The following is a 15,480-nucleotide window of genomic DNA, read 5'->3' as shown; positions in this document are numbered from 1 at the left end:
CCTAACTGTCACTGGCCACCTTCAGTTCTGCCCCACCCTCAGGTCGATCCATTGGCCACAACTGCCGACTCCTCTCCCTCAGACGCAGGCGTCCGCGTCGGCCCTTCCCGTCTCACCCTGTTCCCCCGAATCGACTCGAGGGCGAGGCGAGGCGCGGCTCGGCTGACGGCCGGGCGCCTCCGCGCCTGGGCGTGCGCCGCGGCGGGCGAGTCCGCGAGGCGGCGTTGCCGGGCAGCCGGGCACTGCGCGCCTCCGAGCGACCGAGCCCCTCCGCGGCTCCGCCCTTGCGCCTGCAGGGTCGCCAGGCGCCACCACCGGTTGGCGGCGGCGGGGATTCGGCACCGTCGATTTGCCGAGCAGGGCAGCGGGCTGCAGCGATTGGGATTTGGGATTTTTGGGTGAGGAACCACTGCCGATTTCAGCATTTTTTTATTTTATAGGAAGGTTGGTTCTGTTAGTTGATTTGTGTGTCTATATACCTCCCCTTTAGATGCTAAAGCTTTGCAAAACGAAGCAGTTGATTTGAAGACTTTGTGGGATAGAGTAGCAAAGACACAGAAGGTAGAGTTAGGCTCCACATCAATTCCGCAGCTGGATACTGTCGAGGGTGAAAATCTAGTTACACCCGTTGTTGAGCGTAAATGCGTAGAGATGAACAATCTTCTTTCCGCACTTAAAACTCTTTCTTACTAATGCGTAGAGATGAAAGGTTTAGAGAAGTGGGAAGTCTTGCTGATACTTGTTAGAATAAAGATTTTCCTCATACGTAGTATTGTTTACCAGTTTCTCAAACTGGTGCTAGTATTTCCAGTAGCAACTGCTAGTGTTGAGAAAGGCTTTTCATCAATGAATTATGTGAAGAATAAATTGAGAAATGAGATGGGGATCACTACTTGTATGATTGCTTGGTCACCTTGGTCACATTTATTGAGCGTGTGTTCTTTTTGCAAGTCAAGGATACTGATATCACCAACCACATCAAAGCCATGAAGGAACGAAGTTAATGCTAGATTGTAATTTTCTTTGAAGTTTTGTAGTTTCCATTTGTTTCATGGATATCTGAGATATGAACAACTTTAGCTTTTAATTGTCACTTTGTCAGTAGTGTTTGTGAACTTTTTTCTTACTTTTGGTTAGGACCTTCTTTTGTTGGGAGTGGGAATACCCACCTTTGAAATCCTTTCTGACCTACTGGTGGAACCAAGCATGGTTCTCCCCCAACGAACCACAGAATTGGTGGATGGCGATGATGCCCAAAGCTTCGTACAGAAGCTTCAGCTTAGCGTCTCCAAGGGCCTTCCTCATGCGGTGCCGGTGCCAGCACTGAGAACAGAAGAGCATGAGCTGGTAGGAATTCCATTGCTTCGCAATATGACTGTGCGGTTTTGTACTATACTTCGTCAAGTTGATTAACATGTGCTCATGCTGTCCTTGTGCCTGCTGCAGGTTAAGTCTGTTTTCCAGGTGATCCAAGGTTTCGAGACATCCTTGCTCTATTGGGACAGTAATGTGCCTGGGTACCGTGAGAAAGCAGGGATATATGTGATGCACCTGTCGCTGACGGGCCTCAGGTCCGTGCTGAGTCCACTTCTGTTTGCGTCGACATGCTTGAAGGAAGTGGAGCTCTTTGTTCGGAAGGTTAGGATGTGTCCTCACAGGATCCCGACATTGGATGCGTTTGCTAGCTCAATTGATTCTTGGCTTACGGTGAGTTTGCATTGCAGGATGTGCATAGATTTGTTGAGATGAATTTTGTGTCATCTAAGTAAATGGTATTTGTCCAATTCAAAATTCCAATGACTGTTGTCATGTTAACATCAGAGGCTCCGTGAAGCAGCTTTGAAGGAGGAAGAGCAGCTATTTATTTCAGTCAACAGGACTATAACGCTACTGGGATTAATCGTTTCTATGTCAAGGTCATACTTCACCATGATACTTTACTAAGTTTCTTCCTCGAATTTCATTTGTATATTTTTCAGAGCTTTGTATATAAGTTTGTAGTGTTCTATTAAACTGATGAGTAGGTTAACTTTAAGTGATGAAATTGTTAGAGAGATCAGCAATTGTGTGTAATGTGTGCTGGTGACAATTTGCATGTTGAACTTAGTACATGAATTTCTTATGCGCTACATAGCACTTGACAGATTTAATTTGTAGCCATCAGTCACTCATTATATAAAATCTTTTGCAGTTTATGTTCTGGAGCAGAACACTTGTCTCAAGTTGTGCATGGAGTTGTGCCAGATGGCTTTTGGGATTCTGGTGCACTCATGGCATCTAGTGAAGTTTCAGTTCATATTCTCAACCATCTCTTCAAGAAGTTAAATGAAGTCTGTCTTGTGGAAGATGGCGAGGTTGCAACAAGAATCAGTTGTCTCAATATCTGGGTGTTTTGCTTATTATTATAATGCTCATTAATTTGAATTTTTAATCCCTATAAATTCCAGGGCGAGCCACATCATATGCTGCTAGTGATATTCGCTGGAAGCTTGCTACCTTATCTTCAGTGTCTTGACTCCTGGCTTTATGATGGTATCCTTGATGACCCTTATGAAGAGGTGCTGAAGAAACAGTCCTTTATTGCTTGTTTTTATATATTTCATAGGCATTCATGTAACTGTGTTAAACACTACAAAAGTAGCTTGTCTGGTTTGATTGACCTGCTACGTAAATCCAAACATAAATTGTGAGAATTTCATGATTATGTCGTGTGCCTTGAAGAATTCAACAAAAGCATATGGTAATTTATTTTTGTTCCTTGGGTGGGCTGGAAGAGGTCCTGATCTTGTTCCATGTGTATCTTGAAATTCACCCTTTCCAAAGTTTTGTCTGAATAAGGTGCTATTTGCATACCCAGTTCTTCGCGGTATAAGGTCATTGCTCTTTGATGTCTGACACGTATCATACCTTTACCCAATTTATTAGTCATTTTAACTGCTATTTATATCATGCAATTCTACATTGCCTTGATTATTACCAGCTTAACATAATCCTGTAGTTTCTTTCTTAATATAATACGCAGGTCTCCTGCGTGTTCCAGAAAAAAAATAATCCTGTAGAGATTTGCTGATGAATGCTGTTTAGTTTTTCTGATGTGTACCTTGATTTTTAAAGGCAACTTTTGTAATTCAGCCGTTTTTGTCTTCTCTAGATGTTCTTTTTTGCAAATAGTGAAGTTACCATAGATCAGCCAGCATTCTGGGAAATGAGCTATATGCTCAGAATAAGAGATTCAAGAGCTGACGGTTCAACAAATTCAACTGATAATGAATCTATCAGGAAAAAAGAATCAAGCAACCAGGAATCAACTACTGCGGGAGCTTGCTTGAAAGTGAACGATCAAGGTTGTGTGGATATATTATGCCCCATATTCTTGAAAGATATTGCAAGGGCCATTGTATCTGCTGGAAAATCCTTTCAACTTGTTCAACATGTTCAAGATGTGCATCGAATTCAAACCCATAAAGATACATATGCTTCCAATCTTTATCAGAGTACTAATTGCAGTAGTCAAGAAAAATTCTGGACAGATACCTCAAGTTTAAGAATCCAAGATGGCCATCCAAGAAGTGAAGATGCTCTTGAAGAATCCACAAGTCAATTCGGAAATGATTCTCGTGAAATGGGGCTCTTAACCTTGTCTGAGATTTTCTTGATATGCCTATCTGGTCTCTTAGAAAATGGTGACCATGTTTATGAATACTTAAGAAGACTGCATGCTGATAGTGTTCCAAATAACAAAGCTTTTGTGGAAAGTGAGAGCAACGTCCAAGAAACAAAGGATATATGTGTAGAAGGCAGCACTGAGAAGACTTGGGTAAAGCTCCTTAAAAATGCTACGTCAGGAAGGAAATATGATGGTATTGAGAAGACCATATCCAGAAACACTGCTATGGATAAGCCAATACTTGTCCCTGGTGACCCACAAGATGCATCCTCCAATGCAGTAGAAGCAGGGCGCTTCACTTTATCTTGTTATGAAAATCCAGCCATCACTGCTTGCAGAGAAGTGCTACTGAGGAATCCAAATTCTTGGAGTGAACTGAATATCTCTGAAAGTTTTCATCTCCCTCCACTGAATGATGGGAATATGCGAAGAGCTATCTTTGCTGATGGACATTCTGCAGGAACTTGCACCATTGGTGATACACAGCCTACAACCTCTTTCCCCAGACTGGATGGCACTGATTATAAGTTCGGTTTCCAATTCAATGATTTGGACTATGTCCGTCAAGAAGATGACAGAAGGACCTTGGAGGTGCTTTATGCATTTCCAACTCTTCTTCCTTGTGCAAATGTAAGACTTGCTTCTAATATAGTTTGTTATTTGTATTTCCTAGTTATATCTCTAATCACATTCCCTTCAGGAAAATGTCCCGCTGTCGGAGATCTTACCAATGCAGAAAGATAGTACACTAGCATCAAGAGTTCTGAAGTTTATTCAGAATATGAGTTTGAAAGATCGTCTTCAGCCAATGGTTATCATCCAAGAATGCCTTTCCCAATGCGTAAAGAGACAGGTCTGCTTAAAAGTTATATATTGTTCATTTTCTTGTTTATCCATACTATAAAGGGTTTGTGCTTTTCTTCCCCTTTCAGGTGGATCACATTGGCAAGCAAATCCTGTCCAAGCTAATGGGTGAATGGAGATTAATGGATGAACTGTTTGTGTTACGTGCTATTTATTTGCTAGGATCAGGTGTGTCATCATTCAGCTTAGAAAACGCCCAAAAAAACTTCTTACTTGTGTTTCCCTCAAACTGCAGAAAGTGAGTAAATAAATGAAATGTGATTCTACTAATCTACTTGAGCCTTCAGGTGACATGCTGCAGCAGTTTCTGATAACAATTTTCGATAAGCTTGATAGAGGGAGTTCCTGGGATGATGATTTTGAGTTGAATAATTTGTTGCAGGTGATTTATGTTGCAAATTTACTGTCTCATTGATATTTAGGCTTCATCAATGATGAAGTTTTCTTATGTTAATTCTTTCATGCAGGAATCCATAAGAAACTCAGCAGACAAAATGCTCCTGACAGCACCGGATTCTTTGGTTGTTTCATTGGCAACAAACAACAATGACGAAGGTACATCAACTTCCAAAAAAGGCCGTGCACTTGGTTTTGGCATAGATGCTCTTGACATGCTTAATTTTACATATAAGGTAAGCACCAACGAGAACAAGCTTTGTCTGTATTCTTGCTGTGTTTTTATGTATTTTTGTAATGGCAGGTGTCTTGGCCTCTTGATTTAATTGTTAATACAGATGCACTGAAGAAGTATAATCAGGTATTGTCTTACTTCCTACTGCAAGTACCAGGTAGGGTCGCATATGTACTGATGCCTTTGATAATTTTGCTGTTATCTAGGTCATGGGATTCTTACTGAAGGTCAAGCGGGCAAAGTTTGTTTTGGATGAAACCCGAAAGTGGATGTGGAAGGTACTGATCCATATGATTATTGTATTTTTTTTGGTTATTATCTCATAGTATCCTTCGTTGTGAGTTCTCTTTTGATGAATGTTGAAGAAATTATGGATTGCTATGTTGTTGGGAGTTGACAATTAAATGTGCTCGAAAATGACAACTTAATTGCCAATAAAATCTATCCTTTTCTGTTGGCAGGCCAGAGGCAGGACTGCACATAATTTCAAACAGCACTTAATTGTAGCACAGAAGCTCCTCCATTTTGTCGATGCATTTCATCAGTACGTCATGGACCGAGTGAGTTGAAATATGTTTTGTTCCTCCATTCGACCACTGTATGTCTTTTACTCACTGCAATCTTTGAGTAGGTATATCATAGTGCATGGACCGAACTTTGTGATGGCATGGCATCTGCTACGACATTGGACGAAGTCATGGAAGTTCACGTGGCATATCTCTCTTCTATTCAACGACAGTGCTTTGTTGCCTCTGATAAGTTGGTAAGCATCGTTCCTAATATGAACCAATGCATGTCTCCAATATTTAAGTTTCAATAAGAATGCTTTGTTGCCTGTGTTTTTCAGTGGGCCCTCATTGCCAGTCGAGTTAAGACTATTCTTGGGTTGGCTCTCGACTTTCACAATGTAGAACAGACTCTCAGTACTGGTGGGACTGCTCCAGCTGTGAGGACACGATGTGAGATGGAAATGGATCGGATTGAGAAGCAATTTGATGAGTGTGTCGTATTTCTCCTGAGGGTAGGTTTCTAAATCTATTTGCTAGATTAGTAAAATTCCATCACCTCTAACATCTACTTCGGTATTCCCCCGTTAGATTCACTAACTATGATTTTTATATATGCTGTAGATCCTATCTTTCAAGCTAAATGTGGGTCATTTTCCCCATCTTGCGGATCTAGTTACAAGAATCAATTACAATCACTATTTCATGTCTGATAATGGGAGCTTCTCCGCCATTCCTGGGTCTCGGCAACGGTAGCAGTAGAGCAGCATGGACAGGGTGGGTGGTGCACTCCAATTGTGAAGAATGTATATTCCCGAGGTTCGTGTGTGTTCCAGGAGTTGCGTTGAGTTGTTTTATAGAGAGAGATACCAGAGTAGTTTTGTTAACCTTCGCCACTTACGGTTACGGTACATCGGCAGCGCCAACTGTAACTAACCTGTTTTATTCAAAACTTGGATATTTGAGTGCTAACGACCTAACGTTTCCTTTGAAGTAGAAACAAGAATGTAACAGCCTTTTTGCAATCCCTGCTTTCTTTACATAATTTTGGTTCAAAGTGGAAAAATTCTTCAGATAATTGCTCTCGAAAGGCCGACATTCGTCCTTTTTTTAAGGATGGCATGAAAACTTTGTTGCTATAACATTTTACTTTACAGCTATTCCATGCTATCATCGACCATATTCCTAGACCTTCAGAACTCAGATCAGCAAGTACAAAAAAATCAGCATGCAAGATTTTAGGGTTTTTGCCCATGGGCTGGTTCCGGAATTTACAGAAAATTTGAACAAGAGATGATGAGAAATATTGCCTATCATTGCTGCATCAGCTTAAGCAAGGCATTGCTTAAAAAAGCTGCTATACCATTGCTTGCATCATTCACATTTCACAATGTGATTAACTAGATTAACCATACCATTTTAACTGACTTAGATTTATTACCATCGGGCAAAACTGATCTATAGAAAGTAAGGGGGGAAGGTATAACTATTGAACAAGGAAACTTAGGAACCATTCTTTATATCACTGCTATGGGGAACTATTACAATTACACAGCTCAGAAGCGAACAGCATGGACTCGACCACAAATTATTACCAATGCAATCATTAAAATTCTCAGTGCCCATTGGCAGGGCGATAGGATGGGTATCTGCTTGCTCCATTTGCCGAACTCGGGAAATCCTGCGACTGATAGGGGTAGCCACTTGTGTCTGACAAAAAGCTAGGCATGGATAATTCAGTGTGGTTGTATGGCCATTGGTTCATCATCAGATCCTCAAACTGGCCGCTGCTGGAGTATGAAGGGAGATCGAATTGCGAATAACTCCGGTCCCTCAGCCCCCGAGGAGCACTGCTCAATGTGCTATAAAACCTAGGAGGCTCCTCCTCGAGGTATGGCTCGGATTGATCAATCAGGTATGGCTCACCGAACAAGCCATAATCAGGGCTGCTGGCATCATTGGGCATAGAGAAATGTTGAGCGAATCCAGGTCGAAGAACCCTTCTCCTGTCGCTCTGCTCCTCATCCAGCAAGTCATTGATGATGTCTAGGTGTGGGAACTCATCAGCAACCAGGCCTTGCGGTTGAAAAGGAGTAAATCTGGTAGAAATTTCTGACAACAGCTGCCTGCTTCGTGATCTTCCATTCAAATTGAGCTTCGCAATCTCACTTCTGATGTTCGAACTCGATGGAGCACAATCACTACTGTTACTGATGCTGCTGCTGCTGCTGCTTGCTTGCTGTGAGCTCTGTTCTCTGCACTGATACTGGTTCAGTGACTCGGGCTTGACAGTTCCAAATGTAAACCCAGGTTTCAATGATGTTTCCTCTTTCCCAGACAAGGTTTCAGATGACAGAATGGAAGGCTGGGATGAAAACAATGATTGTGAATGTGCAACTCCTTGCTCCAATGAACTCGGCTGATGTGTAAAACTGCTTCCACCAACAGAACTTTTCTCCATCATGGCATTGCGATAAGTTCGTGACCGGGGAATGAAGCTAGGAGCATTGGCCGAGGGCTCATTTCCCAACCGTCCGACTGCACTCATTGAACGAGAAAGAAGGGGTACACTCTGAGATGTTGAAGTAACTGGTGCACTTTGTTTTCCTGCAGGGACTTGTGGGGCACTCAATGGCCTTGATACTGCAACAGCCTGGGTTGTTGCACTGCCATCCAGGGAAGCCTTTTTCTGCGCTTCAGATTTGGAGTGTACAGGGACCTGCAGGGGTCTACTTGCAATTGGAACTGACTTCTCATTGTGGATCGCAGGACTGGACAGAGGCCCTTTATTTGATAGTATCTGAGCTGCCGGGGTTGAAGTGACACCTGCTATTGTAGTGGCAGTCACAGCACCCGAAACTTGGCTTGCACGGTGATTCAAACTATTGGTGCTTTCTAGTGAAAATTTTGGTTGCTGGGATAAGTTAGGTTGCTTCTTAACAGGGCTCACAGAAGAAAAGGAAGACTCCGCCATTCTTGACTTGGAGGGGCTCATGACATCAACATGGCGTTGTGCATGTTGCTTCCTCTGCAAGACAACTTTATCATCCTGCAACGAATAAAGTTTTATGATTATTCAATCAAGTGGAACACAAAAGGATTGGTAAAAGATCAAGAGAAGGATGTTTTTTAACACAACTTTATCTTAAAATGGAATGCTTTATGGCGCATTTCCCATTGAATACATTGCAAATCATAAGTACAAGGTTTGCAGGCCTATATATCTGAGACATCCAAGAAAGTCATGTACCTCAGATTCATGTCTGTTCTCCTTGGAGTTGCCAGAAGCATTGCTGCCGGATCCTATAAAACCATTATACCCTGAATTTGGTCCACCTTGTGCAAGTCCTGCTCGTGGATCAGTATCCTTATTCCTCCGGTTGTTTCCCCTGAATCACAATACAGCAAGATAAATATCAAGTAACAGTAAGATAGGGGAAAATACTCATAAAAGCATACCTATTGGATGAGGATCTGACATTTGTCCAGGCACCTCCCGTGGATGATCCATTCAAGATAACTGAGGGAACTGAGTCCGATGAACAAGTTGATGAGCTATCATCCACAAAAGAGGTCCGCTTCCCTGCTTGGTCATTTTGCACCTCACCACTTCTAGGCACAGTAGCTTGAGTTTCTGAAGCATCTGTTTCCCAATTAACAGGGCTAGATTCGCGGTCTTCAATATCAACATGAAGTGCATCTGAATTATCATCTCTGTTGTCAGATATATCAGAGACTTCTTCAGGGTTGTCAGCATTTGAGGACATTTCTTCTGCTTGTCCAGAGAAATCGTCCAGGATCCTATCATCAGATGGACTACTGTCCATAAGTATTTCCTTGTTGATGTCAGACTTGCCATTTTTCCCTTTATTACTTTTTCGACTGTTTTTCTTCTGTTTTGCCTGGAGGACAGAGGTACACTAACATTATAGAAATCCTCAATAAGAACAACAAAATTACGCCAATTATCAAGTAAAAATACAACAGCAGCAGTGAGGACCAAGGACAACACAATTTCTCATCTCAACTATAATAAATATATGAAACAGGCAAGAAAGGAAAGTAGAATAGGAGAGTTTTTCATCAGATTAATATTAACCTGCTTTTTCTTAGCACGCTTTTCCTTTTCAGCAGCACTCCGCTTTGCCTTAAGTTCAATTTCAGCTAGCCCAGCAGCTTCTTCTTCACGAATGAGCTCCTCTTGGCGTTTCAAAGCCACCGCCTCTTGGTATGCCACTTCTATTCGGCTGTTTCAAGACATTACATTAAGATGAGTCACGCAAGGGCATAATCGAACTGTGATTAGAATTTACAGATTTCATCTGAACATTTATGTTTTTCCATGTAAAAGAATTTTAACACACATTCATCAAAACCTAAAAAAAAACGTCTGGCATCCCACAAATGGGAGACACCACTTCTGCAGTGATGTGATAACATATTAAATAAGCAACATCTGAAAAGGCATACATATCAAGCCAAGTACACAAAGCTCTGGAAATCACAATTCACATTGTTGACCCTTGCTATGCGCTTTGTCGAGCAAAATAGCATTGAACTTGAAAGTTTGCTTACCTGAATATATGAGCTAAGGCAAAAAGCTCCAATGTCTTCCAGCCTAGCTCTATAAGCCGTCTATCATCGCGCTCAATAGAATCTTTGTTAAACTCCTCACCTGAGTTGCCATCCTGTAATAAGAACATTAGTTAAGGATCCAAACGTATCAGAAGAATAAAGTACATTTAGACAAACTGTGTACTGCATGTAGCATCTCTTCATCTTTAGGGTTTGTAACTCACTAAGACGTTAGTCATAGGACTCTTTAAGTCCTAGCCTTACTTCAAAGCATTATTACAGAGGAATATTCATGAAAGTAACTTTGAATTTAGTATTGAGTAAAATCTCAAAAGAATCCCATTTTAATGTTAAATATGAAAAAGAAATTATCTGCAGTTACTATATTCTAGTGAACTGTCCACAAGATGAAATCTTCTAGGATGAACGCTAACATTTCAAACCAATGTTTAACTGGTCAAAGAGAAACATGCATACCTTTGTGCGGTTCTGTGAACTTTTATCATCTTTTGTAGGCAACGGTTGATGCGGCAGTGTGTCCACTGCAGCTCTCTCAAGCAAAAGTATCACATCATCAGCCAAAACAAACATGTCCTGATCAATAAGTACCATCGGAGTGCTTCGAGCATCGGTCTCTGTTAGTTTAGGTATCCCCTTTTTATTCTTACTCTGGTATTCAAGAGCCTTCAGTCCGCTGTATAGTGAGTCAATTACCAAGGTTGACGTAACTTCTTTCTCTATAAAGAAGTGCTTCACTAGAACTTTCAATATAGTGTCAGTCTTTTCCCTTGTCATGTGTCGCCGCACAGTTGGATCCATTGCTAGCCAGAATGCACTGAAACTGCAATTCACCAAGAACAAATATTAAATAAGGTATTGGAAATGAGCCTGGTCCCAGAACACTAATGCCCCATTTCTGGAGGTTTAACTAACCTGGACCACCTCAGTTTATCCTCAATCAACCTGCTAAGCTTGCTTCTTCTTTCATCAATAAAGCGTCGGCAAATTTGTTCCACATTTGATAGATAAACCCTAATTAGTTCCCTTCGGTACTGGCCATCAAGGCAACGAAATGGACGATCTGCCTTCTCCCTCAAATATTAGAATGCAGAAGCAGAAATGGTTATGCAAAGTAAACAGATACTAGCCACTTGCAATTAACTGATGGTAGCATTAAAATGTACGATTCATAGAAAAAAGATACCTGATAACTTGAACTTGAGCTTTGATAGTAAGAACATCCTCAACAACAAAGCCATCATTTAATTTTGATAGCTCCATAAACTTTTTCCACCCCCAATCATGTTCCTTCTTCCAAAATCGATGTAGTGTATCTGAAATACTACTTTCTTTAAACTCCAATTGCAGAAGCCAAGCAAAAGCTTGTATTTTAGCTCTAGGCACTAGCCAAACCATATAGTAGTTCATCAAACTCACCAGAATACTTGGATTTCTTAGGGTCTCTATTAATTACAGCTATTGTAAATTGTGCGAAGTGACTCCAACCTGAACAAAAGCAAATCATATTGAAGAACATGATAGTCACGAAGTGAAGTGTATCAAACACAATGCATCCATCTATGCATCTACCTGGGAGTAGTTTATCATGGTTCGCAACACAAAGAAAGAGAGAGAGGTGATTGCAAACATCACATCCTTGTGGATAAATTAAGATATACCTGAAAATCAATTAATAGATCTCAAGACATGATGCAGAAGAAAACAGCATGAGAATATAAGTCTAACATATCAGATTGAAAAGGGCATAAGAAACAAAAAAAAACAATAAAATTAATTAAAAAAACTGCTCAAGTCTATTCATTCTTGAATAAATTATAGGAGAAACACCAAACACTTTCCTTCTCACTTTCACAGTATGTAAAAAGATATGAAGTAGAAGTTTGTAAACGGAAATTAAAAGGATATTGAATATAGTATGATACAGACTCCAGAAAATAAGTAACCTTGGCATCAGTGATCCCATAAGTATTTACATAGGGATCATGTTAAGGGAATTGGATACCGATAGCGAAAAATATTTACATGCAAATGTTAATACTACAATAGTCCTTTTTCTACATGGCAATAAAAACTAGGATTACTATTTGCTCGCCAAAGTACACCACCATGGTCAGGCAGAACAAAAAAAAAACAATAAATTGATCTGCTACCAGTAAGTTCAACTGTTGAAGGATGCAAGGTCACCATGATACCTAATAACACAAGGTCATCCATGGTTAATATTATAGTCGCTTTTCAACCCTCAAATCACCTTTTGAATGGCCACCATTCAGAATTTGCAGTTCAAATAAAACATGCAAATAGTACACCTTGTGCTGTTTCAATAGATTCATTTGTGTCGACACCTTTTCAACATAATAGAAATCATTGCAAAATCACTGGAAACTAACAGCCAAATCATACCTAGCAGAAGTAAGAAGCAAAGATACAGCAGAATAGAAATATGTTTGCAGTAGAACAAAGTATAAAAAGGAAATAGTGAGTCCAATAAATGCCCATACAAAGACCATACCACTTAAATCCGCCAACATCAAAGGAATTACTCCTTAGCTCTCTCTTGTTGATTTGAGAGAAATTATCAATTCTCCATGTAAACTTCCCATAAAGTTCAGAAGGCCTTGGTCCTATACAAGACAATAGAATTAACAGGTCAAGCACCAATTCATACCAGAACCTTTTAATTTGATGAATGATTGAATTGTTCATCACGTAAATCAAGCTTGTAAGAATCACATAATCCACTAGAACCAAAAGGCTAAGGTATTAATCATCTCATCTTAATTACAAGGCGATCCGATAAAAAATTGAAATAACATGTCCAACTCAGTGATGTCAACACATAAAAAGGCCACATAGTTTATAATAATATAATGTAAGTACATCTATTTTAAAATAAGCACCGCCTAGGTGCCAGCCTTTTAGAATAGTAAACTACAATCCTAAATGATTGAATGCAACAGAACTAGAAGGCAGTATGACCTCCCAAGCAGCCATGATTTGTGGTAGGAGCAGTAACCATTTGTGTGGGAAAGTAATGGATGGAGCATAATGTGGGTAGATTACGCCAGGTATAGTAGTATGTGCCACAACTTTTGTCACGTAAGAAATATGCACTTCCCAATAGCAGTTTGTCATAAGTAAAACGGATTAACCTCAGCTTTTCATTAGCTTTGTTTTGTTTCAAATAGTCCCTAGCTAAGCTTACCTAGAATTTTTTTTCCCTTTTGTATAGGGAAACTGTGCCTAATGTTGTTACCACCCTTAAGTTGAAACCGCAGTCCATGTTTATGTCTGAAGGGAGGGTAGCACCTGGGACTCTAACTTATGTCTTCAGCATGGTGCTAACCATTTTTTTTTTCTTTTTTTCAAGTGCTAACCATTTTTCTTTTTTTAAGGAAAAAATTGGGAAGGGGTGTTGAAGCGCTTGTTCAACATGTAACATACATAGTCTTGTAGTTCGCTAAACTTATTTCCAAGGTCCAGGTTCAGCAAGCAGTTAACTTAAGCCTAACATAACTAACCCAAATAACTGCAGTGACCGACTAAACTCCCCGAAGAAAATATAAGTATCTAAGTAGTCATCCATCCTATTGCATCGGCATTTAATAAGACTGCAATGAATCATGTGCATGGGTTGTGTAGTACTGTAACCAAATTAGTTGAGACCCTTTTATGGAACAGTGTAATTAAAAATACGGTAATATCAGAAGGAAAGATTATAAATACTTAGCTTAAAGCATTTGCAAAGCAAAAAATACAAAAAGATGTTAGAAGAGATTGACAAAATACCACAATCATCATCATCAGTGTCTGAGTAAGCTGGTGAGGTGGATGGTGTCCCATTCTCAACTTGCTCACTTGACCTCCATTCAGTTAAAGAATCCCCGGAATGGCTCTGTTGATCACTTGGCATCTCTTCAGTTGATGAGGATCTACTATCCCCAGCATTGTCCTCAATCAAAGTGCCAGCCATTATTCTATCACCTGAAGAAGCGAAGCTATTTCACACTCACCCTTTTCCTTCCTGCAGTTGCCAAGAAACTAAAATCATAAGTCCTAGTTTCAGTAGACAACCAGAAATACAAAAAGAAATATCCAAAGGTGACGCTAAACAAGACGTTACAAAGACAGAAAGTTTTTAGACAGTACAGACAATTGCTAACTAGTAGGTTTGCAGAATCCGTGCCTCGTGAATCTCGTGCCTAACAGCCGCAAAAGCGTGCATGGTACCAAACAGGCATTGCAGAAAATAGAAACGGCGATTGAACCACTAGAATCACATGGGTTTTCCAGACACAACCGAAACAAAAATAACATCCAGAATAGCAAAAATTACCATCACATAGTATCAGGAATAATGTCCGGATCCCAGGAAGACAGTTCTTAACCCGTGCAACCTCTGATTCCCAGCTAAAGTAACGACACTAATCCCAAAGCAATAATAAATAATCCAGTGCCGCAAGGGCTGTAGGCCTTCGCAAATTAAATCATATATACATCGAAGCCGGATTATTTCCTACGCAAGAAAAAAAACTGCAGCTCCCTCCCGAGACTATCACGAAGGGAACGCGAATTGACTGGAAGTCTGGAACCGGACCCAACCAACCCAACCCAATCCATTTCAATCCAATCTAGGCGCACGCCGGAACCGTCCCGCGCGGGACTCCGGCCTAGCCGACCGAAGGAACCTTCATGCCCGCCGCCCAACTAGATCGGGGAGAAACCGCGCCGCAATGCTCACCTGCCCGGGAAATCCCCCGATTCAGCTCGGATCTGACTCCCCCAACGGGGAGGCCGCCCCTCGCGTCGTGCGTGCGTACCCCCGCGGCCCGCGCGGAGATCGAGAGCCCCGTCCTCCCTCCCGCTCGTCGGCGGCGGCGGAGGCGGTGGAGGGGGCGGCGGCGTAGGCGTGCGCCCTAGTCGAGTCGGAGACGGGGTGAAGGGGGGAGGTGTGGTGGAATGGAGTCGGGGAGGCTGGCTGTTGAAAAATCGGATCGGGTTTAGGTTTAGCCCCCTTCCCTCTCCGTAGGCTTAGCTCGCCTCATTCATCCTGGCTACTCCGTACGCCAGAGTTATTTATAATGGCATATTTTGGCAGTCATTTACCACGGTGGATAATTATCTCCCTGCTGTTTTGGCAGCGATTTATAACAACGTATATATACATTTTGATACTAGATATTTATGGTAGTACTAAAGTACTGCTATGTGATATG

General features: G+C 41.2%; 2 protein-coding genes across 10 annotated transcripts; one reads left to right on the top strand and one right to left on the bottom strand.

Annotated features, from left to right (window-relative positions):
* The first annotated feature begins 10 nt into the window (after positions 1-10).
* On the top strand, positions 11-6,741 carry LOC112886503 (gamma-tubulin complex component 5-like). Of its 5 annotated transcripts, none has more exons than XM_025952418.1 (17): positions 11-398; positions 1,138-1,347; positions 1,447-1,707; positions 1,822-1,916; positions 2,192-2,354; positions 2,448-2,558; positions 3,152-4,297; positions 4,368-4,520; positions 4,600-4,699; positions 4,819-4,913; positions 4,999-5,163; positions 5,232-5,288; positions 5,369-5,440; positions 5,624-5,722; positions 5,794-5,925; positions 6,010-6,183; positions 6,293-6,741. In XM_025952418.1, the coding sequence occupies exons 2-17, from the start codon at positions 1,207-1,209 to the stop codon at positions 6,422-6,424; spliced, it is 3,096 nt and encodes a 1,031-aa protein (XP_025808203.1). In that variant the 5' UTR covers positions 11-398; positions 1,138-1,206; the 3' UTR covers positions 6,425-6,741. The 5 variants fall into 5 exon arrangements, 4 of the variants coding, with proteins under 4 accessions (XP_025808203.1, XP_025808204.1, XP_025808202.1 ...); XM_025952419.1 differs by having other exon boundaries at positions 188-398; positions 1,154-1,347; XR_003227393.1 differs by having other exon boundaries at positions 268-398; positions 5,624-5,706.
* A 268-nt stretch (positions 6,742-7,009) lies between these two features.
* Positions 7,010-15,299, bottom strand: LOC112886502 (TNF receptor-associated factor homolog 1a-like). 5 transcript variants are annotated; one of them, XM_025952415.1, is made up of 13 exons: positions 15,006-15,298; positions 14,054-14,288; positions 12,777-12,888; positions 11,834-11,922; positions 11,681-11,749; positions 11,448-11,577; positions 11,177-11,335; positions 10,721-11,084; positions 10,244-10,356; positions 9,768-9,915; positions 9,128-9,570; positions 8,919-9,057; positions 7,010-8,717 (listed from the first exon to the last, which is right to left on the bottom strand). In XM_025952415.1, exons 2-13 carry the CDS (start codon positions 14,235-14,237, stop codon positions 7,284-7,286), a joined length of 3,384 nt encoding a protein of 1,127 aa, XP_025808200.1. In that variant the 5' UTR covers positions 14,238-14,288; positions 15,006-15,298; the 3' UTR covers positions 7,010-7,283. The 5 variants fall into 5 exon arrangements, with proteins under 5 accessions (XP_025808200.1, XP_025808199.1, XP_025808198.1 ...); XM_025952414.1 differs by having other exon boundaries at positions 11,681-11,922; positions 14,054-14,305; positions 15,006-15,299; XM_025952413.1 differs by having other exon boundaries at positions 11,681-11,922; positions 14,054-14,297; positions 15,006-15,299.
* Positions 15,300-15,480: the final 181 nt, after the last annotated feature.

Source organism: Panicum hallii, chromosome 3 (assembly GCF_002211085.1).
Source record: "Panicum hallii strain FIL2 chromosome 3, PHallii_v3.1, whole genome shotgun sequence".
NCBI lineage: Eukaryota > Viridiplantae > Streptophyta > Magnoliopsida > Poales > Poaceae > Panicum > Panicum hallii.
The sequence above is the reverse complement of the archived record's forward strand: the minus strand, read 5'-3'. Positions and strand labels throughout refer to the sequence as shown.

Excerpts from the sequence above, each read along its gene's own strand:
- LOC112886503 (XM_025952418.1), top strand. The coding sequence starts at position 1,207 with ATGGTTCTCCCCCAACGAACCACAGAATTGGTGGATGGCGATGATGCC. Across the intron at positions 1,348-1,446 it reads GAACAGAAGAGCATGAGCTG|GTTAAGTCTGTTTTCCAGGT; the intron begins GTAGGAATTCCA and ends TGCCTGCTGCAG. Across the intron at positions 5,441-5,623 it reads CCCGAAAGTGGATGTGGAAG|GCCAGAGGCAGGACTGCACA; the intron begins GTACTGATCCAT and ends TTCTGTTGGCAG.
- LOC112886502 (XM_025952414.1), bottom strand. The coding sequence starts at position 14,237 with ATGGCTGGCACTTTGATTGAGGACAATGCTGGGGATAGTAGATCCTCA. Across the intron at positions 11,578-11,680 it reads TAAGAAATCCAAGTATTCTG|ATACACTACATCGATTTTGG; the intron begins GTGAGTTTGATG and ends GTAGTATTTCAG. Across the intron at positions 11,085-11,176 it reads GATAAACTGAGGTGGTCCAG|TTTCAGTGCATTCTGGCTAG; the intron begins GTTAGTTAAACC and ends GGTGAATTGCAG.